General features: G+C 44.0%; 1 protein-coding gene across 5 annotated transcripts in view; it reads left to right on the forward strand.

Moving 5' to 3' along the window:
- ACTN1 (actinin alpha 1) overlaps window positions 1–19,406 on the forward strand; it is a 90,619-nt gene that overhangs the window by 51,609 nt on the left and 19,604 nt on the right. For 3 of the 5 annotated variants that reach the window (XM_054828072.1, XM_054828074.1, XM_054828077.1), the window contains exons 4-8: window positions 4,113–4,199; window positions 5,218–5,305; window positions 5,972–6,050; window positions 12,350–12,431; window positions 14,069–14,154. In XM_054828072.1, the coding sequence (XP_054684047.1) occupies window positions 4,113–4,199; window positions 5,218–5,305; window positions 5,972–6,050; window positions 12,350–12,431; window positions 14,069–14,154 (422 nt within the window). Of the gene's footprint in view, window positions 1–4,112; window positions 4,200–5,217; window positions 5,306–5,971; window positions 6,051–12,349; window positions 12,432–14,068; window positions 14,155–15,507; window positions 15,594–19,406 lie in introns of all 5 variants that reach the window. The other 2 variants (XM_054828075.1, XM_054828073.1) reach the window with 1 other exon arrangement.

The raw sequence follows: 19,406 nt of genomic DNA on the forward strand, positions 1-19,406 counted from the left end.
GTGGCTCAGTTCAGCATAAAGATAACTTTGGCTGAACTGATCTCTATTCTCACCTGCACAAGTGAAAGGAGAAATAAAGCTTAGAGATTTCAACAACTGCAGAAGTCCCATGTGAGCTAAACACCTTCTGAAGCATCAGGCAGAGCAAGCATATATTTGACAGTGGAAGAAGGGGAAAGTAAGGTGTCCCTATGTCAGTGACTGAGACATAGCATTATATTTGTCCCTCTCTCCTGCCCACTCACAATTAGGGAGCTGAGATGTACACCCCCATCATCAATGCCATCTGTCCTAAATCTGGCTGGACAATCATTAGCAACATGCTTTCTGAAGACAATGGTGTGGATGCTCATCCTGCTTTATTTGGGTTTTGTTAGGATAAAGACAATGTAGAGTAGCCTTTATTTTATGTCACCACTGTTGATCTATGTCTCCAATTCCCAGATCATAACACTATCCTGCTAGTTGTTCATCTCCTGCAACTCTTCCTCTCCATGGGGTAACCAGAGGCTGTGCTCTCACAGGCAACTCAGAAGTAGCTAGTGGGGGATAACAGTTTCTGTATAATTGATTCTGCTTCTAACTACCCAGGCCAGGGTAGAAAAGTAAGCTTAATCATTTCAACATTTTTTTTCCAAAATGAATTCATGCATTTAAAAAAGGTGATGGCATTTTAAAAGCCACATCTATGTAGCCAGCCAGTCTTGCTCCTAAGGACTGAGTATTTGTCAGGCCCTTAATTGGCTGTCAAACAAATGGATGAAAGTACTGTTGTTTTTGCATATTTTGTTCATGGTATTTGGTACAATAATGGGAGCTGGGTGGAAGCATATTCACTGGTGCAAAAAATTTCCTTCCAGTGGATGCAGATGCCTCATCAGCTTTAGCCAGCAAATGATCCACCCCCAAGTTGAATGTAAATCAAATTAATAACATGTACTTGCTGCTGCTGTGCAGACAACAACTGCTAGTGGTGGAGGAAGTGCTGACAACATTTGCAGAGGTCCTGCCTAGGAAGAACACTTGGAAAGCACAGTCAGGCAGAAGATACCATCTGATTATTAGCCTTTTAACACGTGAACTGTGCTCACTTTACTGGGCCTTACTTATATCAGTGGGGAACAAACACAGTACACTTAATTAAGCATTAGAATGTTCTACCTTTGTAGTGTTATGTTCAACTTTTTTAACAATTCCTGTGGAGTTCCTTTCTCTTCATCACCAGGAAGCAGGTGGCTTCATGGAAACCTGTTTTGCAACCATGTTTTTCACTTTTGTTTCTTGGCCATATTCCCCTATATTAGAAAGAGACTGGCAACAGCTGAAGGATGCTGAAGGGATCCTAAAGGAAAAGGAGGTTGGCATTGAGGAATGCAGGAGTAAAAACAGAGTGAGTGAGGGCCAAAGAGCATATGGCCTTTCTGATCAGGCTGGCTGACTTTGTAACCAGGTTGCCAGGAGAAGTTTTTTAGTTCTAGAAATGAAAAAAGCTTGCCCACTTTTGTCAACTGTATTTAAAATAAAAAAAGGAGGACTGGGGATAGTGTGGTTGGTTAAATCTGCATCCCAGGATGGATCACTCGTTAATCTTGGACATCAGTATCTGCCTGCTGGGTGGTGGGTTTTCTCTGTGTCAAGAAAAAGTAAAATTATATGTATGGATGAAGTGGTGGAAATATTCTGGGCTTCTTCCAGAGCAGCTTTGCTTTGGTACATTGCTAAGGGAGAATCAGACATGGGAGCAGGGAGCACACATCTTCCTTTTTAAATGAGTAATACAGTGAAGAGGGCAGGGGGGAGATGCTTTCCACCAGCTAACTTTATAAAACTGGAATCTGAGAACGTGACCAGAGCATGGTACTGAGTTCTAATGCCACATTAGCAACTTAATGCCATCTGGTTTTATGTAAGTATCTTGACCTTTATTTCCAATTAAAATTCATGGAACAGTAATATTAATTACCTGTTTCAGCTCACCGATTGATTTATTACTGTTCATAAAGCATTTTCAACATTAAAGTATTGCTATCAGATTTTAATCCAGTCCATTAAAATAAAGAGCTCAATTTGTTTCAGATCTTAAATATACCCTAGGATCCTTCTGCCAACTGATGTGTTTTTTACAAGCACTGGAGTTTTGTGCTTTTTGAAAATCCCCACGAAGTTCTATCACATGAACAAAACAAACAAGCTGAAAACATGGATGCTTTCTTTTCTATTTTAGCTGTAGTATCTCAGGTATTTGTAACAATAGTAAGGATTTTTCTTTAAGTTGATTGTGGTGTTTTATTGAAGGAGTAGAGAATGCAAAAGTGCAGAACAGAATACTTGCCATCACATGAAATTTTCTTATATCAGCCTAGCGGACAACCCCCAACCCCAAAATACCTGTAAAAAATTCATTTGAGGGAAAACTGTCAGCAGGCAAATATAGCGCAGAAAGGAGTGGGCAGTGGACACAGAGGTTTACTGCAATAGAACAAGGTGATGTGTCTTGTTTTCTATCTTTTAAATCTGTAAATCCCTAATGCAGATGTATGTCAAAGCACAGCGGAGATTATCCTTCTAATTTACACTGGAAGTTGCACCATATGTATCGCTAAATCACAAGCTTTTGGGATTTTGGATCAGATGGACACTGTTTCTAAAACAATGTGCTTGGAGTGTGTGCTACTTGTCTGTTGGTTTTGAATACACTGAGGTTTACATTTTGAAAATTTTTCATAAGAGGAAAACTTTTTTTTAACAGCTTAAAAGGAAAATTTCAAATATCGTTACTTTTGTGACAGGATCCGGACAGCTGACGCTTGCCTATACTGCAAATTTCTACTTGCCTCAGAGCACGATGTGTTCCTGCTGGGCAGCTTTATGGAAGTGGTGACACAGATGTGTCTGCAGTAGTACAAAAATGGTTTCCTGCAGCCTTGTTAGGACTTGAATTATTCTACCCCCAAACAGTAGGTTAATTCTAACACTTTTCTTACTGAAAATACACTTGTAACTTGTCAGTTTTTTTGTGAAAAATCCTTCTGCCATGCAGGAACCTGCCAGAGAATGAGTAGGAGAAGGCAGCTCAGCTAGTTTCACTATCCAAAAAAGTGAAGGCTGTAAATTTTATAATGTGTATATATAGTCTGTGCAGAATTTTTGTAGCTGCTGAGGATCAGCACTTGAGACCTAGCTGCTCACCGTTTGGACTGTTCGGCGCTAATCTATACATAGTAGAAGCCCTTTTATGGGCCAGCATCCCCCCAATGCCTCCCCTCTAGAACCTTGATCCCCCATCCTAAACAGATCATACCTCACACACGTAAGCAGTCGCTGCCTAAAACCTCTGAGTTGTTGACCCTTGCTGATTTACATTGCGGAGTCCAATGAGCAGTAAAGCACGTGTTTAACATTTTAGTTTATCTTATGGTCTGCTCAGGCTGGTCAGCGTGAGTCTTTGCTTCCTCTTCAGGCAGGATGTATGTACTTTGAGGAATGCTCTGTTGTGTCTTTTAGCAATTATATGACTGAAAGAAGTCCCATACAGGCAGTCTGGTGTATTTCGGCTTGTTTGAAACAACAAGCGTTTAGGCATGCTTGAAATTAAAACGTTGATGTTTATTGGTTTTCTTGGTGGTATCTTGTTCACATGACAAAAACAGCTGTCAGAGCTGATCTGCTCTGGGAAGTCTCACTGGTTCTTCTGGTATAATTACTCTGGGGCAGTTCTATAGGTGACTTGGATTAGGCGTATCAGAGTGAGAGAGGAAGGCTTTTCTCTTTCCCAGTTTGGTTTATATGGCTTCTAAGTGATAGGAATTAAACCTGAACAAGGTGTTTTTAGGCCCCTGTGGGGAATTACACTAATCTAAATTGGTCCTTATTCCTGGTCTTTTTGATCATTGGTGTCTGGTTTACACTCAGTATTATACTGCAAGAGGACCAGTCTGATTACTGGGTACTACTGGGCAAGACTGTGCTGTGCATCTGGGGAGGCAGGGAAGAACCGTTTTCAGTTCTCCCTTCTGCAAAAGAGAATGCTCCCCAGTGCTCGTTTTATTACAATTTGCACTTGCAACTTGATGCCTTCTATTTCTTCTCTTTCTACCTTTTTTTTTCCATAGAAATTGTGGATGGCAATGTTAAAATGACTCTTGGAATGATCTGGACCATCATCCTTCGTTTTGCCATTCAGGATATCTCAGTTGAAGGTAAATCTGTCCTGGTTTTCTTTCTAGTAGCTGATACAGTGCTGTGGTTTGGATCTAGGATGAGAACGATGCTGATAACACACTGATGTTTTAGTTGTTGCCAAGCAGTCAAGGACTTTTCAGCTTCTCATACTGGCCTGCCAACGAGAAGGTGGGGGTGCCCAAAAAGCTGGGAGGAGACACAGCCAGGACAGCTGACCTAGACTGGCCAAAGGGGTATTCCATACCACATCATGCTGTGCATCACTTGTATTATTATTATTAATAATAATATTTAATAGTAATTTTTTTCTTCCTTTTCTGCCCTATTAAACTGTCTTTATCTCAACCCACAAATTTTACCCTTTTTTTGTTTTCTTTTTGATTCTCTCCCCATCCCACTGGGGGAGGGGGAGTGAGTGAATGGCTGTGTGGTTGTTTTAGCTGCCTGCCAGGTTAAACCACGACAGAATCTTAGTTTGTTCTGGCCACTGTTCAACAATGAACAACTGAGGTAACTAAATGGCTTTGCCACTTAAAAGGCCTAGAATATGCTCTTAAGTGACTCACTGGAAGATCCTAGGGAGCTACCCTTCCCAAGCTGCCCTGTCATCTCGCTGACATTTCTGGCCAGGTTCAGGTATACTGAGAAGAGTTTTTCACATCTTGTAAGAGATTTTAAGAGCAGCTCAAAAGGATGGCTAAGCCAACTTTGATTTTGGAATTTATTGCATTTCTTGCAGACTGATTCAGGAACTAGTGCTGAAAATGGACCTATCTCTTCCAAGTCCTACCAAACTCTCCTCTCTAATCCTGAAAAGCTATCTCCTTATTACAGAACCTCATTAAGAAAATAATAACAACAAAACTATCCCACTAGACTCTTCCAAACAAGGAATTCTCTGACAAGTGAAATTAAATAAAGCACAATTCAGTGCAGTCTCTGCGAAAGAGGACTTGATCACATTTTTCTAGCATATGCTCCAGAGACTTCTGCTTTCTAAGAAAATGAGTTAATTGGTGTGCTTTCTTTCTTTAGAGACATCTGCTAAAGAAGGACTTTTGTTATGGTGTCAGAGGAAGACAGCCCCCTACAAAAATGTTAACATCCAGAACTTCCATATCAGGTGAGTTACCAGCAAGAACTTAGCTTTACAATATGTGTAGGAGCTGTGAAATAAGGGTTGCACCAGAAACTTAGTAGTATGGCAAAGTTGGGAAGGGATGAGAGCTTTTCTTGCTCTGCTCTGAATGTTTGTAAATTGGCAGATCTTCCAGTGAAGATTCTGCATAACAGTGCTTTTTTCAGCATGTCTTGGAGAGCTGTATGAACCGCATAAACGTAAAGCACTTTTTTGAGAGCTTATGTGCTATCTATGCTAGCCAGTACTATAATGGAACTAGCTGTAGGCATCTGCCTTTTCCCTAAGGAATGCACTTGTTTCTCCTTTAGGGCTTGTACCTATGCCTTTTTTCAACTCTGAGCTCTACACCTGTCCTTGCATGCTCCACCGGAGAGGCACAGAGAGTTCGGCACAGAGAACTGGCAAAAAGGAGGTGGCGATGCAAAGGGCAAGTCCTAATCACAGTGGATTTTTTTAGGGATTGAAAGGAATCTTTATTGCAGTTTCATGCAGGTGCAAGACATGCTTACAGAAGCACTGTTAGCTAGAAACTAAACCAGAATTAGTCATCCTGCTGCCTTGGTTCTTTCCCTTATGCTCACGCCCATCACTGTGTCTCTCCCTGACTGATCATTGTTCATTGTGCTCTCTCTTCTGTCTCTCTTGTAGTTGGAAGGACGGCCTTGGTTTCTGCGCTTTAATTCACAGACACCGTCCAGAGCTCATCGACTATGGGAAGCTACGAAAGGTACCACTTAATTTGTTTGTCAGAGCAGATGCTTGGCTCCTTGGAAATAGAGAGGGAGAAGAATTAGCTTGATAAACATAATTGGAGAACTTCAGCACAAGCTGGCAGTTGCAGGATTGCAGGGAAGGAAGGAGGGATGAATCAGTACATTCAGGCTTCTTAGTGAAGCGTAAACTTAATGAGCTTCCTACTTGACTTTCCCTGCTTTCAGACTGCCTTATATGCGACACACGTGCCCCAATTCCAGCTGATGAGCAAAAGCTGACAAATTCATTAACACCAAATGCGAGACTAGTTCTGTGCTAATGTCACAGACTAGTGAGTCACATCAGACTTAACATTTCTGTGGAGAGTCGGAGAGGAACTGGTTACCTGGTGTTCAAATGCAAAAGCTCATTGAGGGGTCTGTGTGCCCCCACTGGACACTTGTCACATGCTTCCAGCTTAGCACTGAGCCATCTGCAGTACTAGGCTTCTCCTAGCATGTGGGTATCAGGTGCTAGAAAAGCATTTGCCGTAACACTCAATTTTACTTTAAAAGTTGCCACTGGTAACATGATATTTAGCTGCTCCTAAGTTTGCTTCCTGTGTGTCTTTGAGACAAGATTGCTGAGGGGATGATGAGAACAAGCATTCAGTGGTTTGTGCTGCCTCCAGTGTCTTGACCCAGCAGGGCGATGGAAGACCAAACTGGGTTCTCATCCTACTGGCGTTCCTGCAGTCTGCTGAGATCTGGTTTCACTGTGTCTGTGCACATATGGAGTGAAATGTCACCAACAGCATAATTCATGTGTCATTACTGGGGCTAACAGACAAAAAGTTTGATCATGTGATCTCAGGGGCTGGGTGTTATAAAGTGCGAACGTGCTTGAAGTTAGCTAAGGAAATAAACATAGAAGCCCATCACTAATAGACCTGGGCTCTTGGATTGCTGTGCAAATAGACAATATGTAAATGAGTTAATCAAATTAGCTGCAACCTTGAGGCAATGAATTGTACAATGCCTGATCTGCTTTTCAGTAACCTTTTAGATCTTTACTGTGTTGTAGAGTAGTCAATTATATTATCTGATCAGTTTTAGTGTCTGGAGTCAGTGCATGATGAATAAACAGCGGGGAGAGACTGTACTTGTTTACGTAAACAACAGCAACAAAAGGAATTATTAGAGCTACATTTTCAGTGCCTGGTCTTGGGAAAATAAAAGCAGCTAAGCAAAGTGCATCTGAGGAACACAGTGGGGTAAATGCTACAGTGTTCTCTGTTATCAACAAAGCCCTAAGCCAAACCCAAGTGAAACAAGAGTGAGGGAAGGAAAGTTATTTGGTTATGTTGCCTGCAGGCTTTCTAAGGTGAAAGAGAGGGTGATTGTCCTAGCCAAAATCAATGTAGATGGGAAGGGATTTGTTCTCCTTTGAGTAAGGTTAAAGGGAAGCAGCATCTTTGTTCTCCAGTTGTCTTTGACCACATCCTTCATCAGGTTCCATCTGCCCTCCTGCAGTCTTCTGACTCTTTCTGTATTGTTTTTATTGTTGTTCTGCCTCGATTACTCTAAAGGCATGAGATTAAATGTGTGTTTGAGAACTCTACCACAGCCGAAATCTTGAGCAAATGGCTGGGAAGAACTTAGCTCAGAGAGCCTAGCCTTTGGCTCTGGCAGTTGGCGTGTGCAGAAGGGAAATTGCCTTTTTTTATGCTAGATCTATGAAACCCATTTGTAGAATGTCTAAACTTGGCACCTTCCTAAACACAGTATTTGCTTGGACTATTTCTGTCACTTGCTTCCTCCTTTATCACTTCTTTCTCTTCCCCTTGGTTCAATTCAACTGAGTCTTGCCCTTCTACTTGGAGCCTACTTCCCCTCTCCTCCTTCCCTCAAACACAAGCAAGCAAACAAACAAGCCAACCAACCCCAACATTTTGAATCATCCCTGGCTCTGCATGGAACTTATGTTGCAGAGAAAGACATGAGAAAGGCTGCTCCGAAGCAGCCATCGCAGTGGATAGTAGATTAGAGGTCCACCTCCATGTCTCTTCCAACTCTAGGGAGTGATTCATGGCATCTCAGTTGTGTGTGCCTTTGGCAATGCTGTATATATAAGATAGTGGTGAACATCAGTCCAGGCTGCCAAGAGGTCTGCATTGTACGTCCTCTTTGGGCAGCATTCTTGTACAGTTTTAGTGTTTTCTGCTCCTTCATGGAGGCTGTGTCTATGCTACAGACCCTGTATTGGCAGTATGTGCTAGCAAAAGGTAGCTGCATGTCTTCTTCCCAAAAGTTAGCAGCTTCTTTTGCCAGCACAGTTTTGTATTGAGTTTATGTTTCTAGCTATTTTTCCAAGTCTAGCTATATTAGCAGAGCAAGAACAATTCTCTTCTGCTTACAGGCACTGCCTAGCTGAAGTTGCTTGTATAGTCCAGGCCCCAAAATAAAAGGTGCGACTCCACCCAGCTTGGTGCCAGTGATTCCCTGACACCACAGCTACTTATTTAGTTAGACGGTTTCTATTCAGTGCAGGTCTGTCTGCTATTGTTCAGCTCACTGTAGATAAGATCTTGAGATTCAGTTCATGGTCTACATCTGAGGGATATGCAGAAGATGGGATTTCCCTTCCTCCTCTTACCTCTGACTATAGCTCAACTGTGAGCCACATCTAAGATCTTTTTATCAAGTACAATAGTTGACTGATGGCTCAGGCACTGTCTCTCATACTGCAGTCCATACAGAAATGTGGTCTGTGTACTGCCATGATGGATGCATTTATTACAGATATTCCTGAAAACATGAGTCATACCAATTGGATTTCTTTCCTGGTGTCTTCAACTCTTACAGATATTACTATATTACTATAGTACTTGCTCTTTCTTGATTTTCCTCCCCCTCCATCTCCTTTCCTGATTGCTAGTTAATAGAAGATTTTTTTTTTATGTCACACTGCAATAATTGCCATGGCAACCTTGTGTGCTGCAAGGACTTGGAAATAGCTGGAAGAGGAGACAAGACTCCCTGTGTGAGTTAGGGTTGTGGTGAAAAAGGAGGCGCCACAGTAGTCTTTAGTCAGCAAAAGCAGAGGATGTGCCAAGTGGGCATCTGTTTAGGGCAGGTTTGCTATCTGCCACCATTAAAACAACGTAATTCCTCCATGGCAAAACTATAGCTTTCCTCATGGTTGGCCCAGCTAGAGCCTGGCAAGTTACTGCTCTTCTTCATGTCTCTGCCATTTCTATGTTCACGTAAGCAGACTGGGAACTGAGGCACCTCTGCAGACCCTCAGCTGGGTCAGTGCTCTTCCTGGGATGTGTGTTTCAGCTGTGGAAGGAATCAGGGGACAGGTGACTTGGCTTTTGTTTGGGTCCCTGAAGCATGCCTGCAGCCGTGGTGCTGCAGTGCTGCACTGTGAGGCTTGGAGCTACCAGGCCAGTCTTTACTCCTTTATCCCTTTTCATGGGAGTCAACTGAAACAGGTGATTTGAAATAACTATTAGCTGGTGTACAATGGGATGGAACTGAAAGCGATGGAGGAATTTCACAGGGCTCGAGACCCTGTTGTAGTCTTGATCAATCCCCCAGGGAAACCCTATCTCTTGCACAAAGAAGCATCTCCTTTGTGATGAGCAGCTCCACTGTCCATGAGGGGTGAAGCTTTTCCCACAGGGAACAGGGTCTTGCTCGAGTTTAGCCCTCCGCTCATCTTGGAGCTAGTTTTGGACGTAAGTAGCTTGCTTTCACTAGCACTATCTTCAGCTTCATTTCCCCAAGAGACCATGTGATCACACATCTTTGTACATATGAAGTAGTAGTCTGTTGGCTTCATCTAGGTAGGTCTCCAATTTCCTGCATGTTAAGACTTCCAGCCCTTCCTTTGGGAGTGCCCAAGCCCAGTAAGTTTTCCTATCAGGAAACCTCTCCCAACTTCCAGCTAAAAATTTCTTTTTAACCTTTGGCAACATTGCTCCTGGTGTTGTTACTTGCAAACTGATAGGAAAGCTATCTGCAGTGAGTTTGCTCCTCCCTTTCCTCCAGGAGAGGCTGACAGATCTTCAGGCAGCTCATTCAGATGTGTCAGTGCTAAGGAGGGGTCTGTGTTAATACTAAACACTCTGTCAGGGCATTAGCAATGCTGTTGTGGTCATGGTCAGCATAGGATGACAATTGGTACGCAGTGGTGACATTTCCACAGAAGTAGAAGATGGCACATGGGCTCGGGGAGAACCACCAAGGGAGCTGCCTCTTGGCATTTCTGGATGCTCCTGCACTTGAGTGAAAGGAAGGCTGTTAATTTTCCTTCCTAAATGGAGCTAAGGCCCTGTCTACACATAGTGAACAAGGTATGCTATAGACCAGCTAGTGTCCCCACCTCAAATAAGGCTTTTGGTTACACTTTGGGTTCACAGAGGTTGCTCCACAGCAGGCACAGGAGACGAGTAGGATGAAGCTGAAATGGTACTAGCCTCTAATTCCATGGCACAGGGTGATTCCTTGTGGCTGGAGGATAGTAAAAATCCCCTGCCTGCACCGCTGCTAAACTTTGAAGAGGTGGATATAGATCTATCTGATGTAGTCGCCATTAGAAGTGTATTATATAGGGATAAAGTACTATTTGACACTGAGGTGGAGGCCTGTCACCATGCGTGACAGCTGCTGGTTTCATCACAGCATGCCCATGCAACATTTCCTCACTTAATATTGACTTGTCCCAGTGGGCTAAATACAGATCACTGGTCATGTCTGTTTTGATGGCCTCTGTGTGTGATTTACTTTGGTAGATGAAACATTGCTGTCTACTGAAGACATTCACCCAAAGGAATATGATGCTGACATGGGATGCCAACCTAATACCTGCATTAATTCCTAGGGAAATGTAGCAAACTGCTTTTCAGAATAGCTCAGTTTCCTAGTGTCATGAAGGCTGTAATCTGAGGGCTACGTAATGACCAGTGCCACGAAGGAGCTTTTCTGCATGCCCATACCCTGTCTGCCCAAGCCTGCCTAGCTTCATCTTTCATGCTGGATGGGTTCAAAGAAAACTGCCTCTTTTAGAGTTCAGGCACAGCTTAATCTTCCAAGTCAATGCAATAAGCAAAGGCATGTGATCTCAAATAGAAAAGAAACAGAACATGGATGCCACTCTAGAAAGAAGGTGAAATAATTATACTCCTTATTTCCTAATTTTTAAGGCAAGTCTCAGTGTGAGTGGTACAAATGACAATGCGGAGAGTACCACCCCATCCTTCCTCTCTCCGAAAGGCACTTAGCAAACATGGTGATTAAACGCTAGCAGTTTATGCACAACCTTTCCTCCAGCAGAAGCCACCTGTCTCGACAGTAGAAACAGATACTGCAAATGTCATTTCTCATCCATGAAGTGGATTGATCCCTCAGAATAAGTATCACGGATATACAGGAATATAGGAGTCAGGCTTCTATGAGGGTCTCATACAGGTTGGTAGGTGTCTTGTTGCTGATCATTATGTTTGAGTGTTGGAAACAATTTGCAGAGGTCTTTCATTTCCAGTGACATCTGTGTTTCATATTCTCTTGTGTGGCTCTTTAAAATCTAGTTATCTTTGTGATATGACTCATGATGTGATAAGTCACATTTAACTTTGTTTAGGATTTGATTACTGTCTATTGATGTCTGTATTTGAAGTGCATCCTGCCACAGCAGAAGGTTTATATATAGAGGAATAGAAAAGTACTAAGGAAATTACAAGTCCTGTGCAGCGCCTAGGAGGAAAAGCAATACTCAGACAAAAGGGGTACTTTCATATATATATATATATATATATATATATTTATTTTGTAGAGATTTGTTAAAACATTTCTCTTCCTCCCACTCAACTGGTGTTCAACAAACTGTACACTAGCTAAGGACAGCACTCGTTGCAGATGTTGTTACTATTTTAGTGTTGCTTAGATGTTCTAACAGATACACTGCTCTGCAGTTCTTTAAAATGGAAGTTGCAAACCTAGTATAAGCATGAGATGTAAATGTGAGGTATGGCCGTTTACTATTAGTATGATGTGAAGCTAATTTTACTTTAGGTTCAAGACAAAATGTGTAATTCCTTCTTGTTGCAAGTGCATAGATTATATGTTAATTATCATATCGTGAGTCTCCAGGCTCTGCTTTCAAAAGGAAGCTAATTATTTCTTCCTGCTACATGGAGATTTAGACATAATTTCGTCTGGACAGCACATTTACCTGAACCAAACCAAGCACAATAGCTCTGTTTTGAGAGAAACGCTGTGTACCTTGTTACAAGTTGATGCTGATGCTCTGGCTCTGTTTCTTTCCCAGGATGATCCTCTCACTAATCTAAACACAGCTTTTGATGTGGCTGAGAAATACCTGGATATTCCCAAGATGCTGGATGCAGAAGGTAAAGTAGAACCCAGTGGCTTTTAACTTGCTTTTTCTCAAGAAATTTCCCACTTCTTCTAGGTGGACTTGTATTGTACAAGAATTCAGTAGCCTCTGAATGCTCCCTCTATCACCACATACTAAATGTATAGGGAAATAGTTACAATGGAATAATGAATCACATGTTCTGCTTCCCTTTACCTCCTGTGCCCCTCAGACTTCTGAGTGTGGTGTGGAGATCTTAACCTGGGGTTGACACACTAGGTAGAGATGAGTAACACCTGGCTATGTCCACTGCTAACTGAAGTGTTTCCTTTCAAGAATCAGGCTTAATACTGAGTTAATGTATGGTGCAGGACTGTGTTCCTTTTGCTCCAGAATTTTTTTTCTGGACTCTTTCTGACATTGCTGGTGATCTTCCTTTTGGGGGCATGGTATTAGTATTATAAACTGCTGCTTCTTAACTACTCAGAAGTGTTGGGCATGAAGATCCCTCACTGACTGAGTCTGGAGACCAAGGCTGAAATCCGTGTTGTTCAGAGGTGCTTTTGCTACTGACTGTGACTGCTTCCCTGAGGCCACTGGGACAGCAAGGATTACTTTTCAAAGCCTTGTCAGGACCAGCTTGGCAATAGACTTTGAAGACTGTAACTCTGGACTACAAACAACAGCCTGAAATAGTTCACTGGTTGTTGGCTGTTTGCCTGAAGCCAGCTGTTTTCAGTGGTAGAAGCTGTATTTCAGGCTTGGCTTGGACAGAAGAAGCAGTTATAGGCTTTTGTTAAATAAGGGAGCGAGAGGAACAAGGGGGGAAGGTGGGGATAGAACAGCTGAACCCAGTGAACCTGTATTTGGGTAACTAGGATGTTCATATTCTTAGGTAGTATTTCCCATCCCCAGGGATGAGTCTTGCTTTCCCTGCATTCATCATGCTGAGGTCACAAAAAATCACAAGGTTTCTGGAGTAGATTCAAGTGCTTCCTGCCATTCTGTAGGAAATAAAGCCAGCTCCAAAATAAGTGGATCTAGCTTCAGATCTCAGCAAAGCTAGCAGCAATGGAGAGGGCCCCTTGCAGGAGCTCCCATTGCTCTTTCGTGATCACTCTCCTCCCTCATGGAGTGGAGCTAATGTGCATTCCTCCACACCATTAATTCTGATCTCTGGAGGTGTTGAATTTCCCCTGAAACTAATGAAAGGGCCTTTTGAAATTCAAGCCATCATTGTGTTGAAATGGAGGATGAGGGCATGGAAAGGAAGGGAGAAAGGATCTTTCCTGAAGAACTGCATGGAGGAACTGCAGTATAATACATCTTATAAAAGCCATGTCAACCTGCTGCCAGTTTGGATTGATTCAACCCACCCATTCACAGTAATGTTCGCAGGACGAGGAAGTGCTGTGACATGAGACATGCTGACATATGGCTGCATTACCCTGGCCAGACCCTGGAAGCAAATTTATCATGAGGGAGGGAAACCAGGAGGGTGATCCTGGCTTCTGAGACACACACATCTTCTGGGGAATGCTGGGAAGCCCTGTGGAGTTGCTATGACAAGCATATACCCCAGCAAGCCTCCTGGACAGTTGTGGTTTTCCCTCACCTTTGCTTTCCTCCGATCAGTTGATTATGCTCTTAACGTGAGGTTTTTTTTGACAGACATTGTTGGAACTGCCCGTCCTGACGAGAAAGCCATCATGACCTATGTTTCTAGCTTCTACCACGCCTTCTCAGGAGCCCAGAAGGTATCGCAGGATCCCAAGCTCCCTCCACAGAGCACACCTGGTGCCGTTGCTAATGTCCAAACCTTTTTTTCTTTCTCTCTTTCCTCTCTAGCTACGGGCATCTTTATTATTATGTTCTTGGTAGAGTTGGCTGTTGGTTCAAAGTGGTGCCCCAGACATAATACATGGGGCAAGGGAGCCAGGAGTTTCATTTCCCTATGGTCAGTGGTACTTCCAGTGGCACTTGCGTACACCAGCACCTTGGAACGACACAAATCCAAGGGAGTGGGGAGCTCTGCCTTCTCCATTTGCCTTCCAAACTGCTGCCCTGATGGCCGAGGACCTGCACCCCTTGCTCCTGGGAAATCTGAGCAAAGATGCTTGGTCTCACAAGGCTAGAGACCACCACATAGATGCTCTGCTCAGCAGGACACTGCAGCCTGCTCCCACTAGAAACAATTCTGATAGCTATTCACTTTTTTTTTCTTTTTCAAGGGTGGAGGAACAGAGCTGACTTAGTGGTTTTATGAAGGGTTCAATGAATACCCAAAGCTTTATCTTTTACCTTAGGTATGCTGCAGGTTCCTGCACCCTTGCTTCAAGGTCTGAACCTGCTGCTTTCTTGAGTTGTGCCACAAATTCAGTCCCAGTTCCCCCAGGGCTTACAAAGCATGTCTAACGAGTACGCCCATGGTGATTTTGCGAACAGAGCATTGCTTATCATGACTGAGATGCCTGGTTTTGTTCATTTGTTTCTTTTTTTTCTCTTTTCTCACCCACCATGCTGGTAATTGGGCAGTTGAGTCCTTGCTGTGTCTGGCTTAGCTGTTTTCCTGTTGGTAATGGAGTCGCTTAAGGAAAACATTTTGTGGGTGAAACCTTGTAAACATCTCTCGCCCAAACCAAGCAGCCGCCTGTACTTCAGTGCCGTAGGAACAGGCAGTGCGTGTTGCAGCAGAGCAGATAACTGTGTAGGAAGCGCACTGCGTAGGAAGGCTCTGATCTCTAGCTCCTTGGCGTACAGAAAGGCCTTGAGCGCGGGCGTTCAAACCTCTAAAGAGCCTATTTGCATCCTTGGGCCAGGCCCTCGGACCACAGCTGTGAAGGTGCAGAGCCTGGATCCTCAGCTCGGGATCCCCCTGGATTGGGGGGGTAGGAGGGAGGGAGGGGTGCCGCTTTGAGCCACAAGCCAACGCTGCTAGCCACCTTCTGATCCGAATTCCCAGCTCTCCGCATGGAAATCTGTTTGGCCTGTCCTGCAATGCATGATGGGAAGTTTTCTCCCCCTCTCTCACGCCACCCATGACTGTTTTGTTTTATTCTTTGTGCTGCTTCTTACTTTATCCTTTCAACCTCTTTTCCTTCTCTGCACAGATATTATAGGCACGCTAAGGCCGGATGAGAAGGCCATAATGACCTATGTCTCATGTTACTACCACGCCTTCTCAGGGGCACAGAAGGTGAGACTTTACCGCTACCAACCCCCTCCCTGCTCCCCGCCCTGCCCACCGCTCCTCTCCACCGAGGAACGCACCAGACCCCCGTCCGCCCCAGGGCGTTTGCAGGGAAGCCCAGCGCATCCAGCAATGCGCTCGGATGTGCCATCTGTAGCCTTGCTGAAGAAGTGGTGTAAATGTCCTTTCAAACAGACTTGAGCTGCTCCTTCCCTCCAGTTTCACACCTCAGGGGTGGAGAAAGCATTTGGCAAAGCTGGCATCGAAAGATGAATGAAAGTCTGCTCTGACAGAGTCAACACCCTTTCACTAGTGACTAGCGGGCATCATCCTGGCCAGGCGATGCGCCTCCAGAAGTGCCACAATCAAATCAGCCTACTCCAGGAAATCCCAGCCTGTGCCCCTTGAGCTGCCATCCTGCCTCCCACTCTCAGCCCCTGCTAGGTCAGTGGTCTTTTCCTAGGCTGAATCATCTGTGAGCTGATTACATAGCACTTTTGTGCTCCAGCCACAAAGTCCATTCCTACCAGGCCTTGAGCTTTCCCAAACTCCCAGGCTTCTCCATTCCTTGCTTCTCCCTGGTCATTCTCCTCTGTTTCCCAAATCCCCTATATGTCTTATTTATCTTTCCTCTGCTTTGCCCCTTTCCATAACTTCAGTCCTTCTTCGTCTGCTTCCTCTTTACTCCAGAGTCTCTTTGCCTGCCATCAGGACATTTCTCCTCAGACGAACCAAATGGTCATAGTTTGCCTTTGGGCTAACTTCCTCCAAAACAGCAATTTCCCTGCGATCCTTTGAATAGAAGAAAAAGGTCCATCCTTTCCTCCCATGCCATAGCCTTGACTGGGCTGCAGCCTTTCCACAAGATCACTGCTAATTTCAGATTGTAGGCTTTGGAACAATAAAATCCAAAGTTCAAGACTGCATTCTTCACAAACAGATGTAAAATCTCCCTGTTCCCCCCAGCCACAACTTCTTTCTCTCACTAGGCCTTTTCTGTTTGAGAGACCGTCCATGTGTTGCCCAGCTTGAGGGCTAACTTGACTCCAGGAAGAGTCCATCTCTTTTGTACAAAGCAATGCTGACAGTTGCAGCGTTGATGCAGATACTATGCTGATGCTGCCTTTCAGAGGGCAAATGCAGACAATAGGTTCCAGGGAGTAGCTTTTTAGTTCAAGCTTTTTGTTCACTGCCCACTTTCGTATAAATTACGTGATACCATCTTATTTCCAAGGAACTGGGAATATGTCCCACAGCAGTGCAGTAGACTTGCCCGTTTGGGATAATTTGTGTAGTCATGACTCTTCTACTAGGATCCTGCTTTATGAATAGTTCGAAACCTTTAAGACCAGGCTGCAAGCTCCAGCCAGCTGATACTTGCCCAGGAAGACTGTAGTCTCACAACTCATGCCAGCCTGGTGATAAGGCCTGCTGTTTGCCAGGTCCCCCTGAGGGACCGCTCCATGCCGTCTGCTTAACCCAAAGAACTCTAGATTGAGGAAACAGCAAACCACAATATGAGGAGAGTTGTAGCCTGCTGCAGGAGCAGCCGTGCCCCTTGCCAATCCCTTCTTCTTCTCTCTGTGCCCATTCCAGGATTTGGAAACCTGCTCAGCAGGTCCTATGCTCTCATCAGCAATTTAGGTGGATGCTAGGTCTCCTGGAATAACTGAAAACAACCTTTTACTGCCTTGGGACCTGAACCAAGTAGCTGGGGCAAGAACTAGAGATGAAGCTTCTTAGTTATTAAAGCTTCAGTCCCATGTAGTGTAACTGGCTTATAGGGAAGATTAAAGATTTAATAATTTATTATTTTTTTAGCCATTCTGGTGGGTCAGCAACTCAACCGTGCCCTGGCAGGGGAGGCACAGCTCCTTTTTCGAGCTGCCCTAGCTGTACATTAGCCAGCTGCCGAGTGACACAGATTTAAAGCCCTGGGGAAATGCAAAGTGATTACTGAGTACAAGCCCCAGCCCAGATTGTAATGTGTTGTCACCTTGTGCACAGTTAGGTGACTTACTGTGATATCACTCCATTTTTCATTCAGATTTTTCATTACTGCCACCAGTCCTGAAGGGGAAGTCTCATGAGCCGCTTTCTGCTTCTTTCACTCTCTTTTACTGAGCCTTTGAAGGTACAGGGTCCCCAGCCTGACATGTGTGTGTAGATGGCTGCTTTTTCTTTATGCCATTTATAAATATATATTTGCAGGTATACTTGCTTTTGTTGGTTTGCTCGTTTTCTAACTGCTTCTGACTTTCACACTAAATGCATGCAACTGGTTGGCTTAATATTTTGTAAATTTGATTTCTGGGGTGAAAATTTCTAACTAATGTTTTACCATTTTATTAAGAGATTGCATTTGGCATACAGTATTCTGGAGTGATCCTCTGAGGCCAGATGACAGCAACAGGCAGGCATCTTCCCTATGTAGTGCACTGTGGGAATGCCTGCCTTTATGATCCTCCTCAGCAAAGAGACCTGGATCCATGAGCTAGAGAGACAGCTAACTGCACTTCCATCCTAAGCATCCGAGTCAGGGTTGAGAAGTACAGAAAAGACAGAGAAGTTACTGCTACTTCGGCTATTCAGATTTCCATTTTGAGTCCACCAAACAGCACGTGCACATGACACAGCAGTGTGGTATCGAGCAGAATGCCCTGGGCTTGCCCTCCCCAGAGTAGTATAATGTGTCAGCACGGTGCTGTGCTGAAGCTGATCAGCTCAGACAGGTTCTCTGAGAACACAGGTATGCAGCTTCCACACTCCAGGATGGTGCATCTTCTCAGTGCTGCTCCTTGCCTTGTGAGCATCCTAAATGCATCATTGCCTTTAGCAGTGTGGGGAAGCCAAAAAGTCTTTTTCCACTCCACTAATGAAGGTGTGTGGGGAGCTGCCTTGGCCTCATGTAGACATCTTGTGTGCCACTCTTCTTTTACCTGAAAGTGTTTCACTGAGATTGCCATCACCACAGATCAGCTCATTAGCAGCAGTGTGGGATGCATTTGTGGAGGTTACCCGAAAGCACTGGGATCCTTTTGTCCTACCTTGCTCAGAGCAAGACAGTGTAACACATTGCTCATGACAGTAATGGTGATTATGGCCACAGAGCCTTTCCTGCTACTGCAGCATGCTGTTGCACAGAGCAAATCAGGAGTAGGCAAGAACCATAGGGAAGCCAGTACTGGTAGGGGAGGGAAAGCCTCTACACTTCAGCCATTAGGATAATACAAATAATGTCGTAATTGCTGACATTCAGAGAGCTTTTGTGTTTGGACAGATGTTCAACACACATATATACATACACACATATTTAAAAACTTGAGCAGCTGGAGGAAATCTATCGTTGGATACATGTAAATATGCCTATGTGAAATGGGGTCCCTCCTGCACAGCTGGCTGCTGCTGCAGTGAGCTCCTGGGGTGTAAAAAGAAGAGAGTTAAGAGTGTGCAGGGAGCTCCTCTCCTGGGATGATCGAGATAAACATTTGACACCATTAGTTCCCTACAGTCACTAGGCATGTCATGGCAGGGCTCTGGCAATGTCTTTTTGACATACTATTTGGTCACATTTCTGTAAAGTTTCCTCTGGATATCAAAAAGCACTCTATTAAAGTACAAACTTTAGTTAAAAACAGATCAGAGTACAAGCTTTCTTAAATGTAACCATTGTTTGCACTTTTTACAGATTTTTTTTAAGTGAAATTGCTCTTTCTCCTATATATAGGTCCCTTTGATGTGTTTAAATTAGTTAATATCTGTGTATCTGCTAGCTGGCCCACTTGAATGAAGGGACAAATGACTGAATATATGCTTTTA

Source organism: Grus americana, chromosome 5 (genome assembly GCF_028858705.1).
Source record: "Grus americana isolate bGruAme1 chromosome 5, bGruAme1.mat, whole genome shotgun sequence".
NCBI classification, from domain to species: Eukaryota; Metazoa; Chordata; class Aves; order Gruiformes; family Gruidae; genus Grus; species Grus americana.